We start from the raw sequence: 12,519 nt of genomic DNA, 5'->3' as shown, positions 1-12,519 counted from the left end.
CCTGGGGAAACGACCAGTTGCTCGAGTGCTTTCAGTAAGGTCCATCAACAAAACATATAAGTACTGCCATTATTCACTTATTAGTGGTTATCACTTTATTAGTGGTTTATGTACCACAATTTTATTTAAAAAATATAGACTGTGCTAGGATTGTCAAAATACAGCTTGTATTGCATTTTAATATGACTATGTTTTTGTCATAGTACATTTCAGTTTTATATAATTATGTGTTTATGTAACCTTTGCATTTGTTATTTGAGAAGCCAGTATCACTTCATCTAATGTCTTCTAATTTTATAATATGCGTTTATCAGAAATTTAGTGTAAATATCTGCTGTATGACATTGTCATGTGCCATGATATGGGTTATGCTGTTTGTTTTAATTTTGTTGGACAAACAAGATTTCATTTAGTTCTGATGAATTTCATAGAGTTTATTTCAATGGAGCATGTCTGCATTACTGAAAGAAAGGAGTTGGCTCCCATTCACATGATTAGTTTCTATTGTCCTTTTTCATTGTTCCTTGTCTCATGGTTTATGATCAACGACTTTGTAAATAGTTAATAATAAAGAACCTAAATTGGTGTAGGATATGAGTTCTGCTGTTACACATTGTTCGGTGAACAGATATTAATGATCTTTTCTGTTTAAAAGGTCTCGGCTCTTCAGTGGGTCTAAAGTAAGCCAGTGATCTTTAAAGTGGACAGTTTCATGAAAAATGGTGTTTCTCGAGTTGTTTTCGAACAATCCAGAAAAACTAGAAAGAAAAACAGGTTCTTTCAACGCAATGCATTTTAGCTTTGCGTTAATTGGACTTCAGAAGTTGATGGATCGAGAATTTTCATGCCCATGTTCTCCTGGTTTTAATGCAATACTGATCAGCTTCATCTTTTTCGGACCTGCTCTTCTGGCTCTGACTATGATGATGTTCATTCAAAGGCCTTGCAGAAGTTCTTCTTCTCATTGTGCTGGGCTCTTTTTACTTTGTCTGATTCCACCTTCATTGTGGATGTTTCTGTTGTTGTTTGAGGGTGAATATGTCGCTTGTGGCTTGTCACACTGGGAAGGAGATTACGTCTTGGATGAAGAGCTCCAGATTAAATGGTGCAAACCCACCGGAGTGAAAGACACCAGAGTGAACGCAACAGACCTGCGAGAACTGACCGAAAAAATCACTTTCTACTCAAGGGTAAGTATACTGGTTTTATATAAATAATAAATAAAAACATATATATACTTAATACTTATTTACATATTTAAAAAGAATATATACATTTTTGTGTTTTATTAGTTTTCCGCTTTAGTTCTGCTCACATTCCTCAGTGTTGTTGTCACTGCTGCTGTAAGCTGTTGGGATTGTAGAACAAGATGTCTGGAGCACAAGGAAAAGCAAGATAAACCATCACACCTATCAGAGTCATCCATCTACGGCTCAGAGGTTGAACTGCAGCGGTCTGTCTGAACTCATCAGGGTGATCTACATTGCATGCGCATTTATATTGTTACAGGGAACAACTTTGGTGATGAGTCATTTCTAGGGTAACATCAAAAACATCTTTTGACAACATTGGATTTACTGTGTTGCAAATGCATTTCTGTGGTTTATTTTTCCTTTGCTGTACTTTATATAACTATACATGTTCAATTAAAATGGACCTCCTGTCTGCATTAAATAAAATATATAATAGTGTGGATGTGAATTCAATATATACATTCATTAACTTGCTGAATGTTTTAAAATGCAGTTTGACAGTGTTTTTTTAATAGGTATAAAAGAAACTGAAACTAAAGAGCTATTTTTACAACATGCCTGAAGTAAGAAGTAAATAAAGGTGAAACCACAATATTTACTTGTTACTTGTTTGTACACGCACACACACACACACACACACACACACACACACACACACACACACACACACACACACACACACACACACACACACACACACACACACACATATATATATATTAATGCTTTGCTATTCAAAATCTGTGAAAAACTATGAAATACTATAACTGCAAAAAAACAAAAAAACAAAAAACATGAGCATTATGATATTCATTGACATTATGCATTCTTTTCATTGAAGGTATTTTAATTTAAAGGGGTCCTTGATTTTCACTTTTTATTTTACTTTAGTTAGTGCATAATGTTGCTGTTTGAGCATAAACAACATCTCCAAAGTTACAAAACTCAAAGATAATGCAAAGGGAAATATTTTCTATTACAGAAATCGATTTTTAAAGCTGCTGTCCGTAATTTTTTTTGTGTTCAAAATTTACAAAATTATATAATGAGAATGTACAACATGAATCCATTTTCCAAACCGTGTTTTTGTCTTACCCTGAATCATTATGGTACACTTATAATAAGTGTTTATATTCGGACTATTTCAGACCGGACTAGTAGGACCCGCCACAGAGTATCACAGTAACTGCGTGACTCGCCATAGACATACACGGAGAAAAGTAGCTCCGGCTACAATGCTCTTCCACAAGACGCCTGCAGTTCTGTTTATTAACCGCTATAGAGGGCCAAAAATCACGGACTGCAGCTTTAAGGACTACAACAAACAGCTGGTAGGGACTACACGAGCTTCTTCTCGGGTTAGTGACATCACTAACCCTAAAGTTCAGTGGCCCACCCACTGATTCGAGTACAACAAGTAGTAGTAGGTAAATAACAGTGATGCTAACACTGGATCGAGCAACTGAAACCCAGGGTATCTATTTTTACACAGTCAAACGCACAGCATTGCAAAGTATACTTGTACCTGTACACAGGCGTTCGATGCATGTACAGGTTTGAGCAATCTCTTGCCATGAGTCACAACCCATGTAAATATATTTGTATTCTTTCATGCTAGAGTTGTACACATGAAGGTACTTTCTAACCTCTTCACACAATCTGTTGTCTATATAAGCCTCCATTGTCGCTGTAGCTTGCATGCGTTCCGGTCTGTTCTGTTTATGCAGGTTTTCTTCGACTACCTTGTGAATCGGCGCCCCCAGGGCACGGTTGCCAACTTATGAATAAATTAAGTAATTACTGCAAAAAAAAATTAAATGTCCATGTGCGACCTGTGCGTACAGTGTGCCCATACTCTTCTGATGATGAAATTTGTTATGCGCACTTCACGCTGACCCTCACCTCGCGTATGCGTAAAAGGTGAAGTATACTTTGGCTTCAGTGATAAACATTAGAGCCCTGCATTAAACTGCTCATGCTCAATGTATATATAGTGTAGTACAATCTGTGGCGATCAGTGCTATACCACCGACTCACTTGCAAAGCATGTGTGAAAGATGTAACGTTGGAACGCGAGCGAAATACAAAGCCTATCATTTACATAATAAATAATAGCTTAGCATTCAAATACATGGAAACATTTGGATTTGTGCCTAATTGCAGACGTAGGCGACATTATGGGTTCTGTTCTGAATAGGCTAACGTTTACAGGATTTGTTTGATTACCTATACACTGTAAAAAATGACCGTGATTTTAACAGTAAAAGACTGTAAAAATGCTACGGTGAAAAACTGTCAATTGGTTTATAGAAAGTTTCTGTACTATATACGGTGAATAACTGTAATAGCTCTAACGGTACATTTAATGTAATTTTACGGTAAAATACCGTTAAATTCACAGTTTTTGGAAGTGAAAAATAACAATTCATTGTAAAATTTACAGTGAAAAACCGTAAATTGACATTCCCAGAATGCCCTGCGTGACACTTCACATTTGATATATTTTCATTGAAATAACTCTGTTTCTTCTTAGTTTTTCTCATTTTTTTTCTAATCAGTTATGTACATTAGGGTTTTATGTTACATCTAATGTTGTCAAATTAATGTTTATTGCATTTTTAAAATTTCATGCATGTTACCATGATGGTGTTTAGTGCGTGTGTGAATGACACTGTGTGCACCTTCTATATATTAGTGTTGTCCTCCTCAGCTTGTGGAAAAGCTGCTTGTGATGAGCTTTGATTCATTATTTGAATCTTATCACCACTGTGTTTGGTGACTGTCAGTGTTTTATTAAGGTACAAAACAGATATTAGTACTTCATTAGGTTGGTAAATTAACATTATATCAGTTAATGAAATACGTTATTTTACCGTAAATTTAACAGATTTTTTCTTTACGTTGCTACTGTATTTTTTACGGTAAAGTTCTGGCAACCACAGCTGCTGTTTTTTTACGGTAAATTTTACTGGGATTTTTTTTACAGTGTCTGTTTATAGCTTGTTTACTTTTTAAACCGTTGAACCAGTCAAAATTCTTGGATAACTAGTCAATTATGAGCATCCCTAATTAAAACTTTTCAATCTATCTCTATATAAGAGTGTTCTTGTAGCATGTCATCTCGTTATTCATTTGAAAAAAATAATGGCCATGTTCTGTGGTCAATCCTTGATTTTGTCCTTGATGCTTGATGCATAGCTAGGTGTAAGTAACGCCAATCTGGAAGGTTTTTTTCATTTTATTTTTATTTTTTTTTAAATGCCATAATAAAATTGAATTTACCTCGGCAATCACAGCAGTACATGGAAATGCATACAGTGAGTTAAACATTGTTTCTCCTTCTTATATAAATCTCATTTGTCTCAAGAACAGCAATCTCAACATAACACCGACACGTAACAGTAGGGATCATTAATATGTATGACCCCATTTTGCAATGCCAGCCCATGATCGAGGCATTAGACAAGGGCAGCCAGTATTATCTGGATCTGTGCAACTGATCATCAGACTAGGTAAGCAAGCAAGGACAATAGCGAAAAATGGCAGATAGCAATAATAACTGACATGTCCATGATTCATGAATTTTTAGTGATATTTGTAAATTGTCTTTCTAAATATTTCATTAGCATGTTGCTAATGTACTGTAAATGTGGTTAAAGTTACCATTTTCTTACTGATTCACGGAGACAAGAGAGCCGTCGCTATTTTCATTTTTAAACACTTTCATTTTAAACATAACTTCATTCTTTATAAATCTCTCCAACAGAAGAAAATATACAGAAGAAATTAAATACCATACTTACGATAAAGTCTGACGAACACTTTGTATATTTTGGGGTTATTAGCGTTGAACTTTGTTTATGCGTGATAGAGTCGAGAGCAGGGGGCGGAGAGCTCATTTAAAGGGGCTGCACATGAATCGGCGCATTTCTAATTATGAAAATAGGCTTAAAAAATTTATTAAAAAAATCTATGGGGTATTTTGAGCTTCACAGACACATTCAGGGGACACCTTAGACTTATATTACATCTTGTAAAAAAACGTTTGATGGCACCTTTAAATGTATAGCTAATCACAGCAGTGGGCTTTTACACTGTCTCACAGCTGACATGCCCATTAAAGGGGACCTATTATGCAACATTCACTTTTATAAGGTGATTGAACACTACTGTGTATGTACATTGTGGTTAAATTTCATTTTTGAAGAAAATGTACAGAAGAAATCGATAAAGTCTTATACGTTTGCGCCAATCATTTTGCACCAGACTGCTTCATAAACAAGGGTCTTTTCGATGCTGGATTTTAAAAAATTAATTCTAAAAGAAGGTCAATACTGACTCTTCATGTGCAAACTTCAGATCCAGACAATGTAAGTATGTACATTATATGCCTTTCTAAAAGAGCGTGTTGGCACTCTGTACGGCTATTGTTGCTAAAGCTACCATCGTTTCTGCCTGTTTTCACTGATGCCGCCCTCATGTGCTATCAGAATTATCAAAACTAGTAAAAAATAGCACATGGACGCCCTGTAAAGTCGCCCACTTGAATGCGATGAGGTCGTAACCATGACTTCAGAAGTGGGAATTCTGAAATTTCTGATAGCATGTGAAGGCACCAAGAGACCAGAGCTATGTCATTATTTTTATCCCGCCATGCTCACCATCTGCATAATTCATAAACATGCATTTACTGTATTATGCACAGTACAGTCAGATGACTGAACAGATAAGGCTGACCGCTTCATGAGTGCCTGAGGTTGTTTTGTTGTTGCCGGAGCTTGAGCTCTTGAAGCTCTGCCCTCTTCTTGAAAGGGGGCTGGGAGCAGCAGCTTGTTTGCATTTAAAGGGACACAATTTTAACATGGTATAAAAAATGATATGTACGGTATTTTGAGCTAAACTTCACACACACACTCTAGGGACATCAGAGACTTGTTTTACATCTTATTTTACATCTATGCCCCCAAAAGAGGCATAATAGGTCCCCTTTAAAACAGAATGCTTAAATCAGAGGGCTAAAATCAGGGTAGGAAAATGCTATTTATTTCTAAATTATGACATTTATTGATACATAACAAGTGCAGTCCCCAGGAAACATTATAAAATAATAAAATAATGCAGTTCATGACCCCTTTAAATCATTAAATAGAAATAGCATGCATTTTCTTTTAAAAGAGCAAACAAGTAAAAAAAAATATATATACAACAAATTTATAAAACATAGCATAGAGTTATGTTACCTTTATCCTATTGTATTTAGATAGAAATCTGAAACCTATTCTTGCGTAATATAACGCAAGACACCTGCCTGCTTCTCCAGATTCAAGATGCACAAATCAGTGTTGGAATTTGAGATTGACAGAATCAGCTGACCAATGGCAAGTACCTGAAGAGTGAAAGTAAAATTTGACAAAGAAGCAAACATACCTCAGCACATACCTGGACACAATACTGCTATCGCCTGTATGAGTAAGTTTAAAAACTTTTTTTTTTAATCTTCTATTGTATTATTTGTACTGAACAAATGTTATAAATGATTCTTGTTCTTTTCATTTAAGGTATCTGATCTATATTGCAGAAAAACTACAACCATTCCCATAAACTTTAAGAGAGGAACAGTCAAATTTACTTGAGGCACTTTTGAAGATGCAACTAAAAACCTTTTTTAAAGCAGCAGTTAAACTGTTTTCCAAAAAAAATGCCATCACTTCAGTTCCATTGAGCTTTATGTTGTTGGGCTTGCAGGCATTGATGGATGTCCAATTCTCATGCCCATGCAAAGTTAAGTGGAATGCACTTATTTCGAGTTTTGTCTTAATTGTACCTGCTCTCTTTGTATTTGTCATAATGCTCATGTTTTTAAGGCCTTGTAAATATAGCCATTCTCAAGGACAGGACAGCAATGGGAAACTGCAAGAACAAGACAAAAATAAAGCATCTCAAGAGCATGGCAAAGGTGGACAATCTCAAGAACAAGACGGAAGGGGAAAATCTGAGTCTGAAGAAACTAAGCAAAGTTTTGTGACTGTTTTGGTGGCTTGTCTGATTCCACCGGTTGTGTGGATCTGTATATTTTTCATTGATGGTGATTATCTTGCATGTGCAGCAACAGACTGGAATGGACAGTATGCCTGTGATAAGAAACTGCATCCAATTTGTTTGAATTGGTGCAAACCTACTGAATCAAACCAAGGAGGAAATGAGACTGAACTATATGAACAAACACGAGAGATGGTTGATAAGTCAAAGGTAAATGCCACAGGATTTGACCTTACTCTCAAAAATCAACATAACCTCAGAATACACACAAGAACCTATATATTTGTAGCTATTGATTACATACTCAAGCTCAAATATACAACATACAATTAGTGATAGAAACCCTAATTTTTATTAGATTGCAGATTTATCTTAATGATTTTGGTTACTGGTTACTACTCTAATTATTGTAACTGTTCCATATCAGAAATAAATATAATATAAATATAGGCGTAGTAGAAATCAGGCTACCCTGGTTGCGGCATATCTAATGCAAGTCATTCTCTCTGGCATCAGATGCTTTGGTCATGTTTATAAATTTTATTCATTTAAACAACCGGCTCATTAGAATAATTTGTTCGGGAATCGGTAAACTGGTCAAGCGGTACGTTCCAAGTGTTCCGTCTGCATGTATATGCCAACGCATTCTTGAAAATTTCTGGTCTTGAAAATCGATTTGGTTTCATTTTCTAACTATGAACTCATAACCTGTAAAAACCTTATAAAGGTATTTGTTTAATTGTGTTCTCCATTTATTGATTGTTTTCTCTCTCTTTTTTTTTTAAAATTAAGTTTATAGGTTATAGCCTGGCCTTTGCCTTCTGCATTATAGCAATTATCATTGTGAGTGCTAACGACTGCAACAGAGGTTGCAATCCAGCCTGCTGGAAAAGGGCATTTCCAGGAATTGGAGGAGAGGAAAAGAGTGATCTGTTGATAAAGCCTCCAAAGAAACAAAATGAGAAACACGAGATGGGCACATTTCAAGATGACGACTCAACACAGAGACGTTCAAGTAAAGTTGTAGAAATAGAAGAAAATGTTTAATAGATCAATTCCAATGTTCTGTTTATGTTCTTTGCCAGTTTTTGAGGTTATTTTGCTTATTTTACAAAGTGCAGGAATTTCTCTCATTTATATTTCATTTGCTTTATTCTGTTATCAGTAATAGCATTCTCTCAAAGGTACTGTAAATTTAAATGTCATATCTCAGTCACACTTTGGGTCCAATTCTCACTATAAACTAACCATTAACTACAGCTTTTGCCTCAATAACCTCTTTATTACTGCTTATTAATAGTTAAGTTTAGTTACTGGGTAGGATTAAGGAATGCAGAATATGGTCATGCAGAATAAGGCATTAATATGTGCATTATAAGTACTAATAAACAGCCAATATCCTAGTAATATAATATGCATGCTAAGCAACTAGTTAGTGAGAATTGGACCCTAAACTAAAGTGTTACCCATATCTCTAGTCATGGTATAGTTTTAATCTGATGTGTATAACATGCCATTTGATTGCAATGAAAATATAAAGGCAAAAGTGAAACCAATCCCAAGTCATGTCATTTTTCTTTATAAGCAGACAATTTTCATAAATGTGTGTTCATAGTGTACATTTAATAAAAAGTAAGGAAATACTGACTTCTAGTTTCTATATTTGGACCCACTTTATATTAAGTGGCCTTAACTACTATGTACTTACATATAAATTAATCATTTGATACAATGCACTTATTGTGTACATACATGTTTTTACATTGTACTTATATCTTAAAAACACCTGCATGTAATTACATCTGTAATTAATTTCTGTAATTACATTTATAATTACACTGTTGACCCATCCCTTAACCCTTACCCCTACACTTAAACCTATACCACCAAAGCTTTCCCTAACCTTACCCGTATTCCACCTCAATAGCAGCAAAAGTGTTTTGCAATCCAATATGAACCCAATAAGTACATTGTGCTTATTTTTTGATGTAAGTACTTAGTAGTTAAGGCCACTTAATATAAAGTGGGACCCTATATAATAGGCTATGTATATTATGGCACGTCCTCATTTTGCTGAGTTACATGCGTTCCTGGGACAACATATTTTGTTGATCCGGAAAAACATTCCAGTCTGAAAATTTATTCTTAACACTATTCCTACCCCTAAACCTACCCCTAAACCCTAATCCCAAAAATCAGAGGGAAATGATAGATGAATAACACTGATGTAGAAGCACCAATTCATGATTTTAAGCTTAAACTTGACATTATCTGTAAACTTGTCCCTCAAATCTGATTGGTTGATTTGAATGTTGTTCCAGGATCAAGAAAAATGTTGACCCAGGAACATGTTGAACTCAGCAAAATCAGGTTCTGCGTATATGCACGTTTAAATGTAGATAGAAATTGAATAATTGTGACTTAACTTACACTTTTAAAAAAATTAATTTTGAAAAATTGTTGAAACTTACTATTACATATTGCCTCTATAATTTAATAAGATGCAATAATATATACAGTACAGTCCAAACGTTTGGAACCACTAAGATTTTTAATGTTTTTAAAAGAAGTTTCGTCTGCTCACCAAGGCTACATTTATTCAATTAAAAATACAGTAAAAACAGTAATATTGTGAAATATTATTACAATTTAAAATAACTGTTTTCTATTTGAATATATTTCACAAAGTAATTTATTCCTGTGATGGCAAAGCTGAATTTTCAGCATCATTACTCCAGTCTTCAGTGTCACATGATCCTTCAGAAATCATTCTAATATGCTGATCTGCTGCTCAAGAAACATTTAATGTGTACAATTGTATAAAATATTTGTGTACAATATTTTTTTTCAGGATTATTTGATGAATAGAAAGTTCAAAAGAACAGTGTTTATCTGAAATCTAATCTTTTGTAACATTATAAATGTCTTTACTGCCACTTTTGATTGATTTAATGCATCCTCGCTGAATAAAAGTATTCATTTCTTTAATTTCTTTTCAAAAAAATAAAAATACAAATTCTTACTGACCCCAAACTTTTGAACAGTAGTGTATAATGCTACAGAAGCTTTGTATTTCAGATAAATGCTGTTCTTTTGAACTTTCTATTCATCAAGGAATCCTGAAAAAAAAAGTACACAACTGTTTTCAACATTGAAAATAATCATAAATGTTTATTGAGCAGCAGATCAGCATATTAGAATGATTTCTGAAGGATCATGTGACACTGAAGACTGGAGTAACGATGCTGAAAATTCAGCTTTGCATCACAGGAATAAATTACTTTGTCAAATATATTTAAATAGTACAGTTATTTTAAATTGTAATAATATTTCACAATATTAATGTTTTTTACTGTATTTTTAATTAAATAAATGTAGCCTTGGTGAGCAGATGAAACTTCTTTTAAAAACATTAAAAATCTTAGTGGTTGAAAACTTTTGGACTGTATATATATATATATATATATATATATATATATATATATATATATATATATATATATATTATTTTTTTTTTATTTATTTTTTTTTAAATGTAAGTACATAGTAGTTAAAGCCACCTAATATAAAGTAGGACCATTTGATTGGGTGCTGCTCTTGTTCTTTGATGGTGATTATTTTGCCTGCAGTGTAACAGAATAGGATGGAGTGTACATTTATGATGATGAGTTACAAACAAAATGGTGAAAACAGAAAGACTCATCTACAATATGAGACTCTTGATTTTATAGTGGTGTCAAAGTTATGAACTGCAGTTTCTCCTACATTTGTAATATTGATTAAAATGTATGTAAAAGTAATTTGAAATTTATTTTAAAAAGTTTTACTGACTGTACTACACATGAAAGCTAATCATGTTACTGTTTTTATATAGTAAGACTTTTGACTCCACTTGAGCCATTTAAACATGAAAACAAACCCACTATTAACACCTCAGTTAACTGAGCTTACAAATGATCAGTTATTGCCAAAATACAGAATAATTTTCTATTAATGCATCTACTTTTTTTTTTTTTCACAGATCACAAGATATTATCTACTCATTGTCTTCAGCATTATAACAGTGCTTGTTCATTGTGATTGTCTACGATATCTGCAGTTGTGGAAAATTGACCTGCAGAAACAGAGATTCAGAGCAAGAAAGGGGGGATAGAACTTTCTCAAAGTCTAGAAGCTTTAAGGATTAGTTCACTTTCACATAAAAATGTCCTGATAATTTACTCACCCCCATGTCATCCAAGATGTTAATGTCTTTTTTTCTTCAGTCAAAAAGAAATGAGGGTTTTTGTTGAAAACATTCCAGGATTATTCTCCATATAGTGGACTTCAATGGACTCCAAACAGTTGAAGGTAAAAATTAGAGTTTCAGTGCAGCTTCAAGGGGCTTTAAACGATACCAGACGAGGAATAAGGGTCTTATCTAGCGAAACGATCTACCATTTTCTTTAAAAAATACAAATTTATATGCTTTACAAACACAAATGATAACCTTGCAAGTGCTTCGCCATTCCACCTTCCATATTCTTCAAAAAGCTTACGCTGTATGTCCTACGCCTTCCCTATTCTACTTATGGAAAAAACGGAACTGGCGCTGCATTCGTTCCGTAAGTTGAATTTTGACCTTCAACAGTGGAGTCCATTAAGTCCACCATAAGGAGAATAATCCTGGAATGTTTTCATCAAAAACCTTAATTTCTTTTCGATTGAAAAAAAGAAGGACATGGACATCTGGATGACATGGGGGTGAGTAAATTATCAGGAAGCTTTTATTTGAAAATGGACTAATCCTTTAAGAACAATTAGTTATTTATGGTTGTGCTTGACTAAATGTCAGGCAAACAGTCTTACATAAAAGGAATGGATGGGTTTATTTAATAGCATTTTGTCTAGATTATTGTGAACAGCAACAGCAATCTCATTTATTTTGGAAGTTACTTTATGTCCTTGTGCATGTGCCAAAATCTTGTCATCCTTCAGAACAGGTTCTCTTATATACAGACATGCAAAAATGTCTTTGTTGTATACACTTGAAATCTTTAATGCCAGTTTCTAATTTCAAAGTACTCATCTAGCATAATCTCCACTATAAATGACACATTCAAAGTTTTCCAAAGTGTTTATGCTTAATTCAAAGTTTCAGATATCTGCTTTTGTGAACTTTTTAGTGTCTCATACAGTCAAAAAAAAAAAAAAAAAAAAAAAAGATTATTTTATTAGCGGCTAATGC

General features: G+C 33.9%; 1 protein-coding gene and 1 long non-coding RNA gene across 2 annotated transcripts; both read left to right on the top strand.

The window, feature by feature from the left end:
- Positions 1-281: 281 nt before the first annotated feature.
- On the top strand, positions 282-1,691 carry si:dkeyp-122a9.2. Its single transcript, XM_048181700.1, has 2 exons — positions 282-1,190; positions 1,293-1,691. The coding sequence occupies exons 1-2, from the start codon at positions 720-722 to the stop codon at positions 1,461-1,463; spliced, it is 642 nt and encodes a 213-aa protein (XP_048037657.1). The 5' UTR covers positions 282-719; the 3' UTR covers positions 1,464-1,691.
- Positions 1,692-6,497: 4,806 nt separating this feature from the next.
- LOC125262836 lies at positions 6,498-8,842 on the top strand. Its single transcript, XR_007183625.1, has 3 exons — positions 6,498-6,722; positions 6,812-7,502; positions 8,085-8,842. It is a non-coding gene; the product is annotated as an uncharacterized LOC125262836 (long non-coding RNA).
- Positions 8,843-12,519: the final 3,677 nt, after the last annotated feature.

Source organism: Megalobrama amblycephala, linkage group LG2 (assembly GCF_018812025.1).
Source record: "Megalobrama amblycephala isolate DHTTF-2021 linkage group LG2, ASM1881202v1, whole genome shotgun sequence".
Classification (NCBI taxonomy): domain Eukaryota; kingdom Metazoa; phylum Chordata; class Actinopteri; order Cypriniformes; family Xenocyprididae; genus Megalobrama; species Megalobrama amblycephala.
This window is presented reverse-complemented; position numbering and strand designations above follow the sequence as displayed.

Excerpts from the sequence above, each read along its gene's own strand:
- si:dkeyp-122a9.2 (XM_048181700.1), top strand. The coding sequence starts at position 720 with ATGGTGTTTCTCGAGTTGTTTTCGAACAATCCAGAAAAACTAGAAAGA. Across the intron at positions 1,191-1,292 it reads AAATCACTTTCTACTCAAGG|TTTTCCGCTTTAGTTCTGCT; the intron begins GTAAGTATACTG and ends GTGTTTTATTAG.